Below are 18,162 nucleotides of genomic sequence, written 5' to 3' on the forward strand. Positions count from 1 at the left end.
AAAAATCGCTCAATGAATGGGTGGATGAGCCCATGAACGTGCTGGTGGCTCGGTCCCTTGGCTCATTCCCAGCTCCCACTCGGTCTTCCTACCAGGGTCAAGCGAATTGGAACCCGGACGCAGCCGAGCGGCAATGGGGTGGTCGCCGTTCCTGAATCCGGAGCGTTTCCACGTCGCGGGCTCTTCACGACCCAACCCTAATCAGAGGACCATGGTGCGGGTCCCGCGCTCTGCTCCCCCTCCCGGAGGCGCCGTTCGGTGGGAGCCGGGCTGCTTTCGAGAATCGCAGGCACCGGCGCCCACCGCGGGAGGTTCGGCTTCGCCCCTCGCCCTCCCCCTCGTGGCCATTGGGCTGCCCCGAGGCGCGCCCGCTGGACGGGGCGGGGCCCTCCCCTTTCCCCTCCGCTCCCCTCCCCTCCCCTATTTCCCGGGGTGGGAACGCCGGGAGGCGGGAGGTGAGGGGGCTGCTAGGGGCGTCCGGTTACATCCCCGCCTTCCTCTGCTCTGGCCGCGGGACCGGGTTTGCGGGACCGCAGTTCGGGAACATGTTGGCCTCGAGCAGCCGGATCCGGGCTGCGTGGACGAGGGCGCTGCTGCTGCCGCTGCTGCTGGCGGGGCCTGGGGGCTGCCTGAGCCGCCAGGAGCTCTTCCCCTTCGGCCCCGGACAGGGGGACCTGGAGCTGGAGGACGGAGACGACCTCGTCTCCCCTGCCCTGGAGCTGAGTGGGGCGCTCCGCTTCTACGACAGATCCGACATCGACTCAGTCTACGTGAGTGAGCCCCGGGAGGGCGGGCGAGGGGCTGCAGGGCGCGGCTGGCCGGGGGCGCCCGTGGAGCCGGACGGACGTGGGCGTCGCAGGCGGGGACCGGGACTCGCTGGCCACCGGGGCACCAGGCACGGCGCAGGGTCTCCCGCCTCTGCAGGGTCCACGAAGGTCACCCCGACCCGGTCCCTGTCATCCGAAGAGCGGGTCGCGGGGGTCTGGGTGGCTCCGCGTGCCCCCGGCCGTGACCCCGGCACCTCGGGACGCCGCGGAGCTTCCTCCCCGGCGGCTGTGGGCTGCATCGCCGCAGGGAGGTCAGTCCACGACCCTCGGTTGTCCAGTCCCTTCGGGGCTAGGACCCGGCCGGTCCCGGGTAGAGCCAGGTTCTCGCGCGGAGCCTCTGCAGGGCAAGAGCCGGAGCTGGGTCGCAGCCGGCGCGCGGGCCCCGGGACTCTTGTGGCTACGGGAGAGTTTCGCCGGCAGCCTCCTGTGTTTGTGTGTGGACTCCGGATGTGTCTTGGCAGTGATGCTGCTTTCCAGTTGGGCTCGTTTCAGAGTCCAGAGTCCAGAGCGGGAAACACAGGGCTCCCAGTGATCCAATTTCCTGTGGCCAGGCATTGTCACCACTGAGGCCCCAAACGAGGAGCAGGGCCAGATGACCTACAGCTCCCTGGAGCCTCCCCGGGACCGGCCCGGCCTGGGGGCGCTGTCAACTTGTTGAAGTCCTTTCGTGCCGCTGCCTTCCTCCGCTGCGCACCATGTGGATTTCATATAAGGCTCGTGTGCATTCCAGAAGTGTGGGGGGTTGGTCGGGGGGAAGGGGGTTGGAACTGCAAACGCGGCGGCTGCAGCCTGTCCTGCCCGTGAAATGGCTGTGCTCCCGGTTTGGCCTGGGCACACTGTGCCTTAGACAACACTCACGTGGAACTTGTAGGCTTTGCCTAAAACGAATGAGCCCTTCAAGTCTGGATCCACAAAGAGCCCTCACTCTTGTTGGTTGACTGCCCTGGCCTCTTTAGACACTGGTGAAGCCTGTAGATCCCTTTTCAGTATAACGCTTTTATTTTAGTTTTTAGAGAGACGAGGTCTTGCTCTGTTGCCCAGGCTGGGTGCAGTGGCGCCATCTTGGGTCACTGCAGCCTCCAACTCCTTGGCTCAAGCTGTCCTCTGGTCTCAGTCTCCTGAGTAGCTGGGACCACAGGTGAGTGCCACCATGCTGGGCAGTATAAAGCTTTAAATGCATAAAATAAAATCCACAAGATGACCAAGGAAGGCACTTATGTTGAAATACAGATCAAAATATTAAAAAACACATCTTATGTTCTTATGTACTATATATGCTTATATGTGTACTTTTTTTTTTTTTTTTTTGAGACAGACTCTCTCTCTATCCCCTAGGCTGGAGTAGTTCAGTGGCACAATCTCAGCTCACTGCAACCTCTATCTCCTGGGTTCAAGTGATTCTCCTGCCTCAGCCTCCTGAGTAACTGGGATTACAGGTGCCTGCCACCACGCCTGGCTAATTTTTGTATTTTAAGTAGAGACATGGTTTCACCATGTGGGCCAGGCTAGTCTTGAACTTCTGACCTCAGATGATCTGCCTGCCTCAACAGGTGTGAGCCACCATGCCTGGCCCAATATATGCTTACCTTTTTTTTTTTTTTTTTTGAGACAAAGTCTCACTCTGTTGCCCAAGCTGGAATGCAGTGGCGAGATCTCAGCTCACTGTAACCTCCACCTCCCAGGTTCAAGTGATTCTCCTGCCTCAGCCTCCTGAGTAGCTGGGACTACAGGCACACACCACCATGCCTGGCTAATTGTTGTATTTTTAGTATAGATGGGGTTTCACCATGTTGGCCAGGCTGGTCTTGAACTCCTGACCTCGTGATCCACCCACCTCGGCCTCCCCAAGTGCTGGGATTACAGGCGTGAGCCACCACGCCTGGCCTATATGCTTACTTTTAACAACATTAAATAACAAGGTATAGCAGTGGATCCAAGAGCAGTTCAGGTAACGATTGAACTTTGAAGATCATGAGCAATATTCTGAGACACATGTAGCAACTATGATATGATATAAAAAGATCTGTGACTTCTATTAGTGACTGCTTTGTTGCCTGCATTCATAATTAGAGGAAATGCTAAATACCAGTTTTTTTCTTTCTTTTTTTTTTTTTTGAGACAGAGTCTCGCTCTGTTGCCCAGGCTGGAGTGCAGTGGCTCAATCTTGGCTCCCTGCAACTTGCACCTCCTGGGTGCAAGAGATTGTCCTGCCTCAGCCTCCTGAGTAGCTGGGATCACAGGCACTCACCACCATGCCTGGCTAATTTTTGTATTGTTAGTAGAGATGGGGTTTCACCATGTTGGCCAGGCTGAGTCTTTAATTCCTGAACTCAGGTGATCTGCCCACCTTGGCCTCCTAAAGTACTGGGATTATAGGCATGAGCCATTGTGCCCGGCCAGTTTATGGTTTTTCTCATGTAGAGACCCACTGAATAAGAACCTCTTTTTTTGTTTTCTTTTGAGACACAGTCTTACTCTGTCGCCCAGGATGGAGTACAGTGGCTTGATCGTGGCTTGCTGCAAGGTTTGCCTCCCGGGTTCAAGCGATTCTTGTGCCTCAGTCTCCCGAGTAGATGGGATTACAGACGCTAGCCACCACACCCGGCTAATTTTTGTATTTTTAGTAGGGATGGGGTTTCACCATCTGTGGCCAGGTTGGTCTTGAATTCCTGACCCCAGGTGATCCACCCGCCTTGGCCTCCCAAAGTGCTAGGATTTCAGGCCCGCCTAAGAACCCTTTTGTTAAATTGGGACCTGCTGTCTTCCTCTACTTGTGACATCAGACTAACCGCACTAAATTCTAAAGGTCTAGGAAATCTATTTTTCTTTCTTTTTTTTTTTTTGAGACGGAGTCTCGCCCTGTCGCCCAGGCTAGAGTGCAGTGGCACGATCTCAGCTCACTACAAGCTCCGCCTCCCAGGTTCATGCCATTCTCCTGCCTCAGCCTCCCGAGTAGCTGGGACTACAGGCACCCGCCACCAGGCCCGGCTAATTTTTTTGTATTTTTAGTAGAGACGGGGTTTCACCGTGTTAGCCAGGATGGTCTCGATCGCCTGACCTCATGATCCGCCCACCTCGGCCTCCCAAAGTGCTGGGATTACAGGCTTGAGCCACTGCGCCCGGCCTAGAAAATCTATTCTCACAAAACAATTCCTGTCAAAGACTTTCCTGTCTATTTGGGTTTGATCTGCACTTCCATGAGAAAGGATCCCAGAGGTCTCTTTGCATCTTCTATCTGTCCTGTAGGTTGGGTTCCCAGGAAGCTGACTTTGACTACGCTGGAGATTGGGAGGCAGATTATTTCATTAGGGTGCTCCTTGGCTCCACACCTGTGGAAGGGTGGGAAATGAGGCAGGATTGAGCAGAGGAGAAGCCCAACCGCAGGGCAGTCCCAGCAAAGGTCTCCGCCAGCCCCTGGGGGAGCTCTGGAGCTGGGATGGCCTTGCAGAGTTGTCTCAAGCCTTGAGGGGACTGGCCCCTGTGCCCTTGCATGGATCAGTGAGTCAGTGAATCACTAGATAAGAGCTGTCCTGGATGGAGATACACCCGGGGGGTAAGGCAGTTTTTTCCCTGGAAGTAACCCTCAAAGCTGACAGTGGAGGGCTACATTTCCAGGAGCTGAAGGGGGATCTGGTGACACACTGCAGTGTCCACCCCTATCTACAGCTGTGCAGATACTCTTTGCATATTGATGGAAGAAGGTGAATTGATAGGAAGTGTAGGCACGAAAGGATGGTCTTCACCATTCTAGGCATTAGGAAAATGTAAGAGACACCCACTAAGAAAGAAAACAGTTATTGGTTGGGTATATCTCTGTATGTTAGAGAGACTTGCTAGTTTTATATGATTTAATCCTCAAAACATTCCTCCCTTTCTTCAAATGAAGAAACAACAATAATATCAATAATTAGTGATATGCCCAAGGGCATGTGACCAGTCAAATGCCAAAGCTTGAATGCTAACCCCAGTCTGTGTGTGACTCATAGTACTTTCAAGCATTAAGCCTAAAACATGTAGCAATGGATGTGAGGGATTGCTATGAGCAAGAGTAGTAAGAGAAGACTTCACAGAGGAGGTGACATTTAAGATTTCGAAGACAGGTCCAATTGCAGTAGGTGGATAGGAAATGGAGAGGCCATTCCAGATGTACTGCAGGAGTAAATGCATGAGGATGGGAAGAAGTTTGGGAAAACGGTGAGTATCATCTGATGAAAGCAGGTGGTTCTATTGGAATAGGAGGTTTCTGTCTGGACAGGCATGTGGGGGTCAAAAGACAGAATGCATCAGTTAGCTTTTGCTGTGTAACAAACAATCTTGGCTGGGCACAGTGGCTCATGCCTATAATCCCAGACTTTGAGAGGCCAAGGTGGGAGGATTGCTTGAGCCCAGGAGTTCCAGACCAGCCTGGGTGACATAGTGAGACCCTGTCTCTATGAAAAAAAATTAAAAAGAAACCAACCTCAAAAACTTGTGGCATGTAATAATAAGCATCTATTGCTCACATGTCTGCAATCAGCTGGCAGTGGGCTGATCTAGGGTGACCTTGATGGGGTATTTGAGATGATTTTGTTCTGCTCCACAGGTCTTTCCAAGCCCATTTTGCTAATATGGTAGCCACTAGCCCTATGTAGGTATCTAAATTTGTATTTATTACAATTAAATACTATGAAAATTTCAGTCTTTCAGTCACACTAGCTGCATTCCAATGCTCAATACCCTCATCTCTAAAGTCCAATTTATCTTGGATCTCTAATACTTTATTTTAGTTTATTTGAGATGGAGTCTCACTCTGTCGCACAGGCTGGAGTGCAGTGGTGCAGTCTCTGCTCACAGCAACCTCCACCTCTCAGGTTCAAGCGATTCTCCTGCCTCAGCCTCCTGAATAACTGGGACTACAGGTGTCTGCTACCACACCCTAATTTTTGTGTTTTTAGTAGGGATGGGGTTTTGCCAAGTTGGCCAGGCTGGTCTCAAACTTCTGACCCCAGGTGATCTGCCTGCCTTGGCCTCCCAAAGTGCTGGGATTACAGACATAAGCCACCGAGCCTGGCCTCTAATATTTTTTGATTGACTGAGTACATTAATTTTTTCAGGACACTGGGTATCATTTTTTGTAAATTGCAGTGGAGTGTTAACATCTGTCATATATTCATTCCACAGATGTTCAACTTCTTGCCTAGCAGTGCTAGGCTTTGGGGATAGAGATTGAAAACAACACCAGTGTTGCCACTGCCCTCATAGAGTGTAAGGTCTAGTGAGGAAGACAGACATTAAATCAGTAATTATGCCTACATTGTGATGAGTTCAAGGCGGGTATATATTGGGGTGAAAGCTGAACTGATTGGAGAGATCAGGTGAGCCTCCCCCCAGGAGAGCTGAGATCAGGGGGTGAGTGGAGTTTCACTATGTGGAAAGGGGAGGAGGCAGGAGGGTGGTTCCGAGGAGGAGGAGGAAGCATGACTGTATGTGAGACCCTGTCCCCTGAAAGGAATAGGAGCTTGGTGTGTCCTAGGAATGGAAAAGTGGATGGAAGCGCAAGGCAGTGGCGTCAGATGAACTTGGAGAGCTCAATAGGGGTGGATCCCGCAGCGCCAGGTAACTCAGACCTTGCCACTCCCAGCCTAAAGCCCTCTAAGGGTTTCCTTTGTGCTTAATGAAATCCAAACTCCTCAGGCTGCATGGTCCGCAAAGCCTCAAGTGGCCCAGCCTCGCTGGTCGCTCCGCCCACATGGCTTCCCATGTCTGCCTCATGTGCCAGGCTGCAGCCACCCTGGCCTTCTTTCTCTTCCTTGGCCATGGCCAGCTCATCCCATCCAGGTCAGGGCACCTCTCCTCTTCTTTCTACCGGGGACACCCGCCCCCAGCTCCCTGGGGCTGCGCCCTCCTGTGGTCAGGCCTCTGCTCACATGTAGCCTCTTCAGGGCGCCCTTCCCCATCCACCCCCTCGCTGTCTCCTTCCCCTCATAGCATGTCTAATCACCTAACATTAGTTTGTTCGCTTTTTGTGTTTTTGAGATAGAGCCTCACTATGTTACCCAGGCTGGTCTCAAACTTCTGGGCCCAAGTGATCCTCCCACCTCAGCCTGGCTGATTCTTTAAAATTTCATTTGTTTGTTGCTGGTCTCCCCCGTTAGAGTCTGAGCCCCATGAGTGCATGCCCACCATGTTCACCACCATCTGCTGGGCACTAAGGATCATGCCTGTGGAACATAGTGAGTGCTCTGTTATGATCTGTTGAATGAATGAATGAATGAAAGCCTGTTAGGATTTTTAAATTTTATTCTATGAAGCAATGAGGAGCCACTAGAGATTTCTTTCTTTTTTCTTTTCTTTTTTTTTTTTTTCTGAGATGGCATTTTGCTCTTATTGCCCAGGCTGGAGTGCAATGGCACGATCTCGGCTCACCACAACCTCTGCCTCCCAGATTCAAGAAGAGATTCTCCTGCCTCAGCCTCCTGAGTAGCTGTGATTACAGGCATGTGCCACCACGCCCGACTAATTTTGTATTTTTAGTAGAGACAGGGTTTCTCCATGTTGGTCAGGCTGGTCTCGAACTCCTGACCTCAAGTGATCCGCTTGCCTCGGCCTCCCAGTGTTGGAATTACAGGCATGAGCCACCGTGCCCGGCCATTAGAGATTTCTAAGTAGATGGCTGACACGATTTAACTTTAAAAGATTATCATTTTCTTCAACAAATAAATGGCACGGTGGGGAAAAAGAAGGAAGGAGACCTGGTGTGGGTCAAAAGAGACTTCAGAGACTTGTTGACCAAATGCAAGTGAGGACTTTGTTTCAGTCTGATTAAGACAAATCGGCCATAAAAAGATGTCTTTGAGACAAACTGCATTTCCGGAAGAGGTATACTTGCAAATGTGTAGATATAAGTTTCATTTCTCTTGGGTATATACCTAGGACTGGAATTCCTGGGTCATACGGTAACTCTACGTTTAATATTTTGAGGAACCGTCACAGTGTTTTCCAAAGTGACAGCACCATCTGACATTCCCGCCAAAAATATATGAGGGTTCTGATTTCTCAACATCCTCACCAACAAAAAGACATTTCTTATTTCTGTCTTTTTGATTTATAACCATCCCAGCGGGTGTGAAGTGCTGTGTTGTGAATCTGATTTGCATTTCTCTGATGGCTAATGATGTCGAGAATCTTTTCATGCACTCATTGGCCATTTGTGTATCTTCTTTGGAGAAATGCCCGTTCAAATCCTTTGGTCATTTAAAAAAGGCATTGTTTTTTTATTGTTGAGTAGGGCATCATCTTTCAACAAAAATACTTCATAAATGAGACCAGCCTGGCCAACAGGGTGGAACCCCATCTCTACTAAAAATACAAAAACCAGTCAGGTATGGTGCCACGCACCTGTAATCTCAGCTACTCAGGAGGCTGAGGCAGGAGAATCTCTTGAACCTGGGAGGCAGAGGTTGCCGTGAGTCGAGATCATGCCACTGCACTCCAGCCTGGGTGACAGAGTGAGACTGAAACTCTGTCTCAAAAAAAAAAGAGAGAGAGAAGAATCCTTCATAAATGAAGCTGTATTTTTCACATTGGATAACATTGGCAGGCAAGTGATGTCTGATTATTGCTTGGCTTGCCATGCTAAGATTAATACCTGGTGTTAAGGAGATTATAGCCAGATCATGCCTGTCAAGTTATATTTTTCCCCACGTGAGCACCAACTGAGTTATGGGGTGACACTCACTTTGGCCTTATCATCTATTTCCTTGCCCACCAACCTTTCACCAAATAGTTTTAGCATCCATTGATGATCTTTGCCTGTAACAGTAATTAAATTAAAGGTTGCAGGATGCTGTTTTATTTTGTTTTGCTGGTTGCTTCCTTGTTTCTGTCATTCTTTCTGCATTTATTAGCTGGCATATTCTGTAAAGAGGTTTTCCTCACCAACCGTGACTTTTGGGTAACACTGATATACTGTTCCTTCTGGAAAGACAGATAAATACTTAACTCTTTTCCTGTAATTTTTTATGTTTAAGTTAAGGGATTTGTGTAATACAGTACTAGGCTCCAATTGCCACAGGCAAACTTCTGATATCTATATTCAGGTTGTTAAGGAGAAACATGTGTCTCCCCAGAGACTGGGGGTCTCACACCCCAAGGCCCTTGGTGTGGCATCCTCAAGAGCTACTTCTTTGATAGACACACCAGTGGTTAAAATTTAAAGAACCCAACAATTTTTTTTTTTTTTGCCAGTCAAATTTAGCGTGGAGGGTTGTATATCAACTTTAGGGATACTAATGCTAATAAGTTCTGATAACCCACTACCATCGGACAAGCCCCAATCATTTTTAAATGTTGGAAAGTAATCTCAGGTAGACATTTTCTGCAGAAGAGAGGGGTAACTGATCCAAAGTTACTTGGACATTGACTGGAGTATGTTGAAAATGTTGACTCATCTCTATTATTCTTATGTCAGAGGCATGTGAATAAGAGCAACTCAACCTTGAACAGGGGCTGGGTAAAATGAGGCTGAGACCTACTGGACTGCATTCCCTGATGGTTAAGGCATTCTAAGTCAAAGGATGAGGTAGGAGGTCATCACAAGATACAGGTCATGAAGACCTTCCTGATAAAACAGGTTGCAGTAAAGAAGCCTGCCAAAATCTATCAAAACCAAGATGGCAATGAGAGTGACCTCTGGTCGTCCTCACTGCTACACTCCCACCAGCGTCATGACAGTTTACAATTGCCATGGCAATATCAGGAAGCTACCCTATATGGTCTAAAAAGGGGAGGCATGAATAATCCACCCCTTGTTTAGCATATCATCAAGAAATAGCCATAAAAATGGGCTACTAGCAGCCCTTGGGGCCGCTCTGTCTATGGGGTAACAATTCTTTTTTTTTTGAGACTGAGTCTCACTCTGTCACCAGGCTGGAGTGCAGTGGCGCGATCTTGGCTCATTGCAACCTCCGTCCCCCCGGGTTCACACCATTCTCCTACCTCAGCCTCCCGAGTAGCTGGGACTACAGGCGCACACCACCTCGCCCGGCTAATTTTTGTATTTTTAGTAGAGATGGGGTTTCATCATGTTGTCCAGGATGGTCTCCATCTCTTGGGCCTTGTGATCTGCTCGCCTTGGCCTCCCAAAGTGCTAGGGTTACAGGCGTGAGCCACGGCACCCAGCTGCTGTTCTTTATTCCTTTACTTTCTTAATAAACTTGCTTTCACTTTATGGACTTGCCCTGAATTCTTTCTTGTGTAAGATCCAAGAACCCTTTCTGAGGGTCTGGATTGGATCCCTTTCCGGTAACCCTTAGATTGTTCCTCAGCTTTATTTACTAATCCTTTTACTTCTATTTCTATTTCATGCCAGAGTCATTTCTTCTGTGGAGTTAATAGGAATCACTTGCAATTTGGACTTGGAATTTTGTTCTGGCACTTATAGTGTTTGATCTTAGGCAAGTTATATAAACTGAAACTCATTTTTTCTCAAAGAGTGAAAACAATATTAATCTTTACTAGGTTTAATGAGATAACTAAAGTAAAAATGCTTTGTAAACTGTAAAGTGCCTTGCAAATGGATGAGGCTCCAGGTCCACTTGTGGGCTCTAGGCTGAAATTAATCAGTCTCCACCTTGATTGTGTCCTGGATTTGCCTATTTTCTGGACTTCCTTTTTGTGTTTTACGTTTTTTTGGATTCATTTTGTTTTCCAGCTTTTCGTAGCTGCCCAGTCACTAACTTTGAAGCCATCCCAAAAAACATTGCAACTTGCATGACTTTTGCCCCCAGTGTGTCTAAACTAGGCAGCCAAGTGTAATAGAAAGAACATGGGTCATGGACTCCAGCAGATGTGGGTTCTGATCTTGGTTCCATCACTTGCTGGCTGTGTGACATTAAAGCTAAATTAAAATCTCTTGTCATTTCCTTGTCTGTTTCAAGTATGTGAAAACAGGGATGGTTGTACTAAATGCTTGTTGTATGAAATTTTAAAAGATAAAAAGAGCCTTAGTAAAGGACCTCAACATTAGGTGACAGCCAATGTTTGCTGCCTTTCCACTCTTTATGTTAAATTATTTTAAGTTCCCGTTGCCTCCCACCCATGGAGTTTGCTTTTCCAAGTTTCACGTCTTCTCAGTACAGCGATTTGCATTTGTAAAAGGACGCTGTTTTTTTCTTATTTGTTTCTACCTCAAGTATTCTCTAAACACACATGTTTTGGAGAAGGCTCCCCCCAAACTATTGCAGGCCGCTTTCTGCCCTGGGGACTGTTACTAGGCTCATTTCAGCCCCCCCAAAATGGCTGTTGTTTCACTTTTTCAGGGTGTATTTGGACATAAGAAATCTAACATAAATTATAAATTTTTTGAGCATCTGCATATAGACTTTCTCCAGTGATTCTTGCTGTCTGAAAGTTCACGTGAAAGATGAAATGAGACAGGAAATGCTTTCTAAGATGGGAAACGCCCTCCCATTATAAGTTAGGTGCTCTGTCCATCCCCTTCTTGTCAGTTGGGTTGAAACAACTGTACATAAGTGGTTCCAGCTGTTACCCATGTGGTGCTTGGCATTTTCACTGTGGGTTTTTTTGTGATCTAATTGACATGCTCTGCCCTAGGGCAGCTGGATGAAAAGTCGTATTGTTTTCTGTGTTTCTTGGGGTGAGTGGGAAGACATGGTTCTGTAAAGGGGCATTAGTTTTACTAGCTGCATAGTGAGCTGAAGTTTAACTTTGCTAAAGGAACTTTTTCCCAGTGTGAACTGATATTGTAAGCAGTATTTCAGGGAAATATTTACATTGCTCAACATGCTGGAAATAGCTGTTTTTTCAGTAAAGAAGTTTTTACTCCTTAATGCAGATTCACAAAGAGCCTCACCTCGGCAATATTTGGTTCCCTTAAGTTACCTTCAGATGACAGTATTACATTATTATATCAGCAGCACTCTCAGTGATTCAGATGGGCTTTCTCAGAAATGCATTCACCCCATGAGGGTTTTGCGATATGATCAATACAGCAAGGAACGTGCTGCTGCCATTGGGAGTCAGGGCTCTAAGATGCCAATTGCAAACTTAGAGAGGCAGACAGAAAGAAACATGTGATAAACCCTGGTTGGGAGGTCAGAAAGCCTTCACAAGGGAAAATGAGACTCTGCCAAGCACATGAGCTGAGGATTATCAAGAAGGTTTTTCGAGGTTTTCCCTTCCCTTCTCTTCCCTCCCCTCCCCTCCATCCCCTCCCCTTCCCTCCATCCCCTCCCCTCCCCTCCATCCCCTCCCCTCCCCTTCCTTTCCTTTCCTCCTTTCCCCCTTTCCTTCCTTTCTTTCTTTCCTTCTGTCTTACTCTGTTGCCCAGGCTGGAGTGCAGTGGCGAGATTTCGGCTCAATGCACCCTCAGCCTCCCGAGTCGCTGGGATTACTGGTGTGCATGACCACGCCCGGCTAATTTTTGTATTTTTAGTAGAGACAGGGTTTCACCATGTTGGCCAGGCTGGGCTCAAACTCCCAACCTCAGGTGATTCGCCCACCTCAGCCTCCCAAAGTGCTGAGATTACAGGCGTGAGCCACCACGCTCAGCTGAGGAGGTTTTCAAGGAGGAGGGAATCATAGATCCAAAAGCATGTAGTGTCAACAAGGAGAGACACCATGGAGTTTGGAGAATCAAAAGCAATCTAAAATTTTTCTTCTGGCACATTTCTCCTCTAGCCTTTTACTCACCAACATTCATAAAAACGAAATCGTGGTCTCATAGTCCATGTCCTTTTTTGAGACGGAGTCTCTCTCTGTCACCCAGGCTGGAGTGCAGTGGTGCAATCTCAGCTCACTGCAACCTCCGCCTCCCGGGTTCAAGCGATTCTCCTGCCTCAGCCTCCTGAGTAGCTGGGATTACAGGCACCCACCACCACACCTGGCTAATTTTTGTATTTTTAGTAGAGACGGGATTTCACTATATTGGTCAGGCTGGTCTCAAACTCCTGACCTCAGGTGATCCACCTCCCTTGGCCTCCCAAAGTGCTGGGATTATAGGCGTGAGCCACCTTGCCTGGCCCCGTGTACTTTTTAAACTAGTACAAATGTAGTGAACAGAAAGTAATACTGGTGACTGCTGTGTGATTCTTAGGTTTCATAATTTCTTTTTTTCTGGACTCAGGGCACTGTATGGGGTGCCTCAGGCTCTGTAACTTTTGATTAGTTTTAATGACAAAATCTGCTTTTACCAGCACCATCTTCTACTCATTAATGTGGTCTAATGTGCCCAGTGCAACTAACACTCCTATGTCCCTGGGAGGGGAGTGGCAGTGGTAGGAAAGTCTGGGGAAGGAAGAAATGCAAAGACCATGAGGGATGGAGGTAGAGAGTGGAATGACCGTTCCCAGAGGCTGGGAAGGGTAGGGTAGGGGATGAAAAGAGGTTGGTTAATGGGTACAAACATATAGTTCAATAGAAGGAATAAGTTCTAGTGTTTGATAGCATAGTAGAGTGAGTATAGTTAACAAATATTGTATATTTCAAAATGGCTAGAAAGGAAGATTTGAAATGTTCCCAATGCAAAGAAATGATAAATGTTTGAGGTGGTGAATTTCCTAATTATCCTGATTTGATCATTACACATTGTATGCATGTATCAAAATGTATACTCCACATGCACCCCATAAATATGTACCAATATGATGCATCAGTACAAATAAAATAATAAAGTGGATCTTCGCCGTCACAGAAAGGACAGTGAAGGAGTCCCGCTTCGTCATGTCAGCTTTGCTGCTTGTGCTTTCGGTGTCATGTCCAACATGTTATTGTCAAGATCAGTATCAAGGGGCTTTTTCCTTAATGTTTTCTTCCAGGAGTTTTATAGTTCCAGGTCTTACATTTAATTCTCCAATCCATTGTGGGTTAATTTCTGTGAGTGCTATAAAAGAGGGGTCCATTTTCATTCTTTTGCAGGAGGATATCCAATTTTCCCAGCACTGTTTATTGGAGAGAGTGCCTTTTCTCATTGTGTGTTCTTGGTGACCTTGTCAAATGCTAGTTGACTGTAAATATGTGGGTTCACCTCTGGGCTCTCAGTTCTGTCCCGCTGATCTATCACGGCTATCCGTGATAGCTTTGCTAGCCAACTTGATTGTGGTATTCATTTCACAACATATACCTGTATCAAATCACATTGTACGCCCTAAACTTATACACGTTTGTTTGTCAGTTATATTTCAATAAACCTGGAAAAACAAAACCAAACAAAAACAAGGACAATGAGCCACAGGCCCTACTGACAGAGAATGTTAGTCTTGGCTTATCTATTAGAACCATTTGCCCTTCTTTGCTGAATTTCAGATCAATCAGGTTTGTTATATGTTGTTTTTTTTTTAATTTTTTACTCTATTTTTGCTTTTTGAGGTGGAGTCTCACTCTGTTACCCAGGCTGGAGTGCAGTGGCGTGATCTTGACTCATTGCAACCTCCACCCCCCAGATTCAAGTGATTCTCATGCCTCAGCCTTCCCAGTAGCTAGAATTACAGGTGTGGTTAGCCACCGCACCAGGCCTGTTATATGTTTTTTAAAAATAAACTTTTATTATGAAAAACTTCAAATATACTAAAAATATAATGAACTCCCCTGTGTTCATTACCAGCTCCAACAAGTACCAATTTGAGACTAATCTTTCATTGATGTCCTCACTTATTCCTAATGTTCCCTCCCCATCCCAAACTGAATTATTTTTAAACAAATCCCAAATATTTTATATTTTTGTAAATGTTTCAGAATGTACCTCAAAAGAAAAGACTCTTTAGGCTGAGCCCAGTGGCTCATACCTGTAATCCCAGCACTTTGGGAGGCCAAAGTGGGTGGATCGCTTGAGCTCAGGAGTTCCAGACTAGCCTGGCCAACATGGTGAAACCCTGTCTCCACTAAAAATACACAAATTAGCCAGGTGTGGTGACACACACCTGTAATCCCAGCTACTTGGGAGGCTGAGGCAGAAGAATCACTTGAACCTAGGAGGTGGAGGTTGCAGTGAGCCGAGACTGCACCACTGCACTCTAGCCTGGGTGACAGAGTGAGACGGTCTCAAAAAAAAAAAATTCTTTAAAAAAACAAAATAGTAAAGTCATGATCATACTTTAAGAAATGATGATAATTCCTTAATATTGTCCAACATGCAAATGGTTTCATGAAATGTTTTATTTTGCTTTTCAGTTGATTGGTTTAAATCAGGGCCCAGACAAAGCCTACACATTGCATTTGGTAGATGTGTCTCTTAGGACTTTTGTTTTGAGATGGAGTTTTGCTCTTGTAGCCCAGACTGGAGTGCAATGACATGGTCTTGGCTCACTGCAACCTCTGCCTCCCAGGTTCAAGCAATTCTCCTGCCTCAGCTTCCTAAGTAGCTGGGATTACGGGCACCTGCTACTATGCCCAGCTAATTTTTGTATTTTTAGTAGAGACGGGTTTTCACCATGTTGGCCAGGATGCTCTCCAACTCCTGACCACAGGTGATCTGCCTGCCTTCACCTCCCAAAATACTAGGATTATAGGAGCAAGCCACCTTGCCTAGCCATCTCTTAGACCTTTTAAAATCTACAGGTCCTCCCCCAATCCCCAGCTCTTTTTTTTTTTCTTTAAAATTTATTTTTCAAGAAACTAGGTATTTCTCCATTTTAGTGCTTTATATTCTGGATTTTGCTGATTGCATCCCATTGTGTCCATTAGCATGTTCTTCTGTCTCCTGTATTTCCTGTAAACTGCCGTTTAGATCTGGAGAAATGACTGAATTCAAGTTATGCACTTTTTATTTTAGTAATTGACATTTTACTCCAGTGGCAAGAACGGCAGTAATGCACAGTTCTCTGACCCTTCATATCACCTACAACTGAGCTCACCCTCAGGCCTTATTTCTAAAATAACCTGGGTGCACAGGTCTTACCCTGCTTTGAACCTACCTGTCCCCTATGTTGGAGGAAGTCAAGAGGTGGGGAGACTCGTATGTATCAGACCATGTGTAAGCTCTGGAACTACCATGGTGACCAAGACAAATAGAGTCCCTGACCCTGAAGAAATGACCACATAATGGGGAGAATAGTCGGAACCTACAAATAGGCAGGAAGAAGACATATCAGGGGCTGGGAGTGTGAGGGAAGAGAGAAAGGAGTGAGTGGAAGGAGCTTCCACTGGAGGGGATGCCAGGAAGCTTTGAGAAGGCACTATTTCAGCTGAGGAATAAGGATAAGAAGGGCCAGTCATGTGACTAAGGAGGTGGTGGGGTTGGGCAGGGGCGTGCTGGTGGTAGCTGAGATGGAGAAAGTGCCATATATAGTAACTTCTCACTTACCATTGTGGATAGGTTCTTGGATACTGTAGCTTTAAGCTAAAAATGAATAACTAAACCGATTTGACTGTAGGGTAATTGACAGAAATAACATTTAAGTTCCTATGGCTTATTTCTGGTCAGGAACACATCACCAAAATTCCCATAAAGCCCAAAACACTTCTAGTATTAAACACTGAAATAAATAAATGTGAGCTATACATACATTTAAGATGAATAAAAACAACCAAGATATTATTTACCCAATTTTTGATGAATCAGTGAATAATGGAGGTCATGGTGGTCGTGGGTTCAGTCAAGGAAGAAATGTTTGCAAAGCAACATTGTCAGCACTTCTGATCTACAAAGTTCAAAAACAAACAATCACAAATCCGACAGCTTGCTGAGTGCTTTTGTACAGCATAATTTATTGGTGTGCATTGGGTGATTATTCATACTTGATGCATTTTCATTCTGTGATAATTTGTATTCATTCATTCATTTTCTAGCTGCTTATTCCAGTTCAGAGTGGAGGGTGGCCGGAGCCCATCCCAGCAGCTCAGTGTGCCAGGCAGGAGCCACCCTGAACAGGATGCTGTCCTATCGCAAGAGGGCTCCCACACACCCACACTCACTCACCATCGGACAGTTCAGACACGCCAGTTCACCCAACTTTGGCATAGCTTTGGGATGGGTAAGGAAGCCAGGGTACCCAGAGAAAACCTACGCAGACATGGGGAGAACACGGACACACAGATGTTGGCTCCAGCCAGGAATAGATTTTTTTTTCTCTCATCAACGTTATAACAAAATGACGTTGAATGCAATGAAGTTGAGGACCTGCTGTAGTTAGAGATAGGACATGCAGCGTGGGTGGTGAGAAAGCGGAAGGAACCAGGACCCACTTCCAGGTTTCCTGGCTTCACCAACTGAGTGAATGTTGGTGATGGCCTGGGCATCAGTGACCGCATGGGCCCGAGGACTCCCCAGCCCAGTCCCCTTGGGGATTGTGCCTGAGTCTGTGCCCCCTTCCGCTTGAGTCCTTTCCCTTTTTGCTCCCTGCCCTTCTGCTGTTGAGTTGCCCAATGTTACTTTGAAAAGATGGAGAAAAGGCACAAGGCTGATAGGAGCATCACGCATTTGACAGACTTTGCAAAATGAGACTTGCACCCAAGTAGATGGGAATATTGTTCATCAACTTTGCTATTAACTGTTACTTCCAGGAGAAAGGAGTTTACAGGGTAGAAGTTTAAAGCTAAGAATTCAGTGAAACTTCTAGATGTTCTGCACATTATATTTATCTTTGAAGTCATCTTTCTTCATTATCACAGATGATTGAGCTGAATGTTCAGTAAAACCAGCTGAAAAATAATTTTCCAAAGCAAATACTAATGAGGGTTACATGACCGTTGTCCAAAGCATTTGCAGTGATGCATGACACTTGTCTAAAAACCTGACTCTTAAAACACTCCTTGTGAAAACAGAAATATTCCCATGCCTAGAAAACACTGAGAGTGTTTTCAAAATTATTGGACTGATTTAAATTTTTCTTTTTTTTGAGACGGAGCTTCGCTCTGTCACCCAGGCTGGAGTGTGGTGGCGCGATCTCAGCTCACTGCAAGCTCCACCTCCCGGGTTCACGCCATTTTCCTGTCTCAGCTTCCCAAGTAGCCGGGACTACAGGCGCCCGCCACCACACCCGGCTTATTTTTTATATTTTTAGTAGAGATGGGGTTTCACCGTGTTAGCCAGGACGGTCTCGATCTCCTGACCTCGTGATCTGCCCACCTCGGCTTCCCAAAGTGCTGGGATTACAGGCATGAGCCACCACACCCGGCCTGGACTGATTAAAATTTCACTGGAAAACAGCTTTGTAAAACTAAATTGTCTGGATGTGGCCTCCCTGTGATCGCTTCCCACCAGCAGCTGCTCACTGCCAACTTCTGGCGGCTCAAGAGAGTGAGCCGTTTCCCACGCTCCCACACGGCAGCTCCCTGGGATACTTGTGCTGGAAGATGTTTGGGTCCCTGGAAGGGAGACAGAGGGACCAGCTGGGAGAAG

At 46.9% G+C, this 18,162-nt stretch overlaps 1 protein-coding gene across 1 annotated transcript in view; it reads left to right on the forward strand.

The window, feature by feature from the left end:
- Positions 1–439: 439 nt before the first annotated feature.
- NID1 (nidogen 1) overlaps positions 440–18,162 on the forward strand; it is a 90,457-nt gene continuing 72,734 nt past the window's right edge. Inside the window, exon 1 of the mRNA XM_033195847.1 lies at positions 440–770. Within this exon, the coding sequence (XP_033051738.1) occupies positions 546–770 (225 nt within the window). The 5' untranslated portion in view covers positions 440–545. The remainder of the gene's footprint in view (positions 771–18,162) is intronic.

This window comes from Trachypithecus francoisi, unplaced genomic scaffold (assembly GCF_009764315.1).
Source record: "Trachypithecus francoisi isolate TF-2019V2 unplaced genomic scaffold, Tfra_2.0 Lachesis_group5, whole genome shotgun sequence".
Classification (NCBI taxonomy): Eukaryota; Metazoa; Chordata; class Mammalia; order Primates; family Cercopithecidae; genus Trachypithecus; species Trachypithecus francoisi.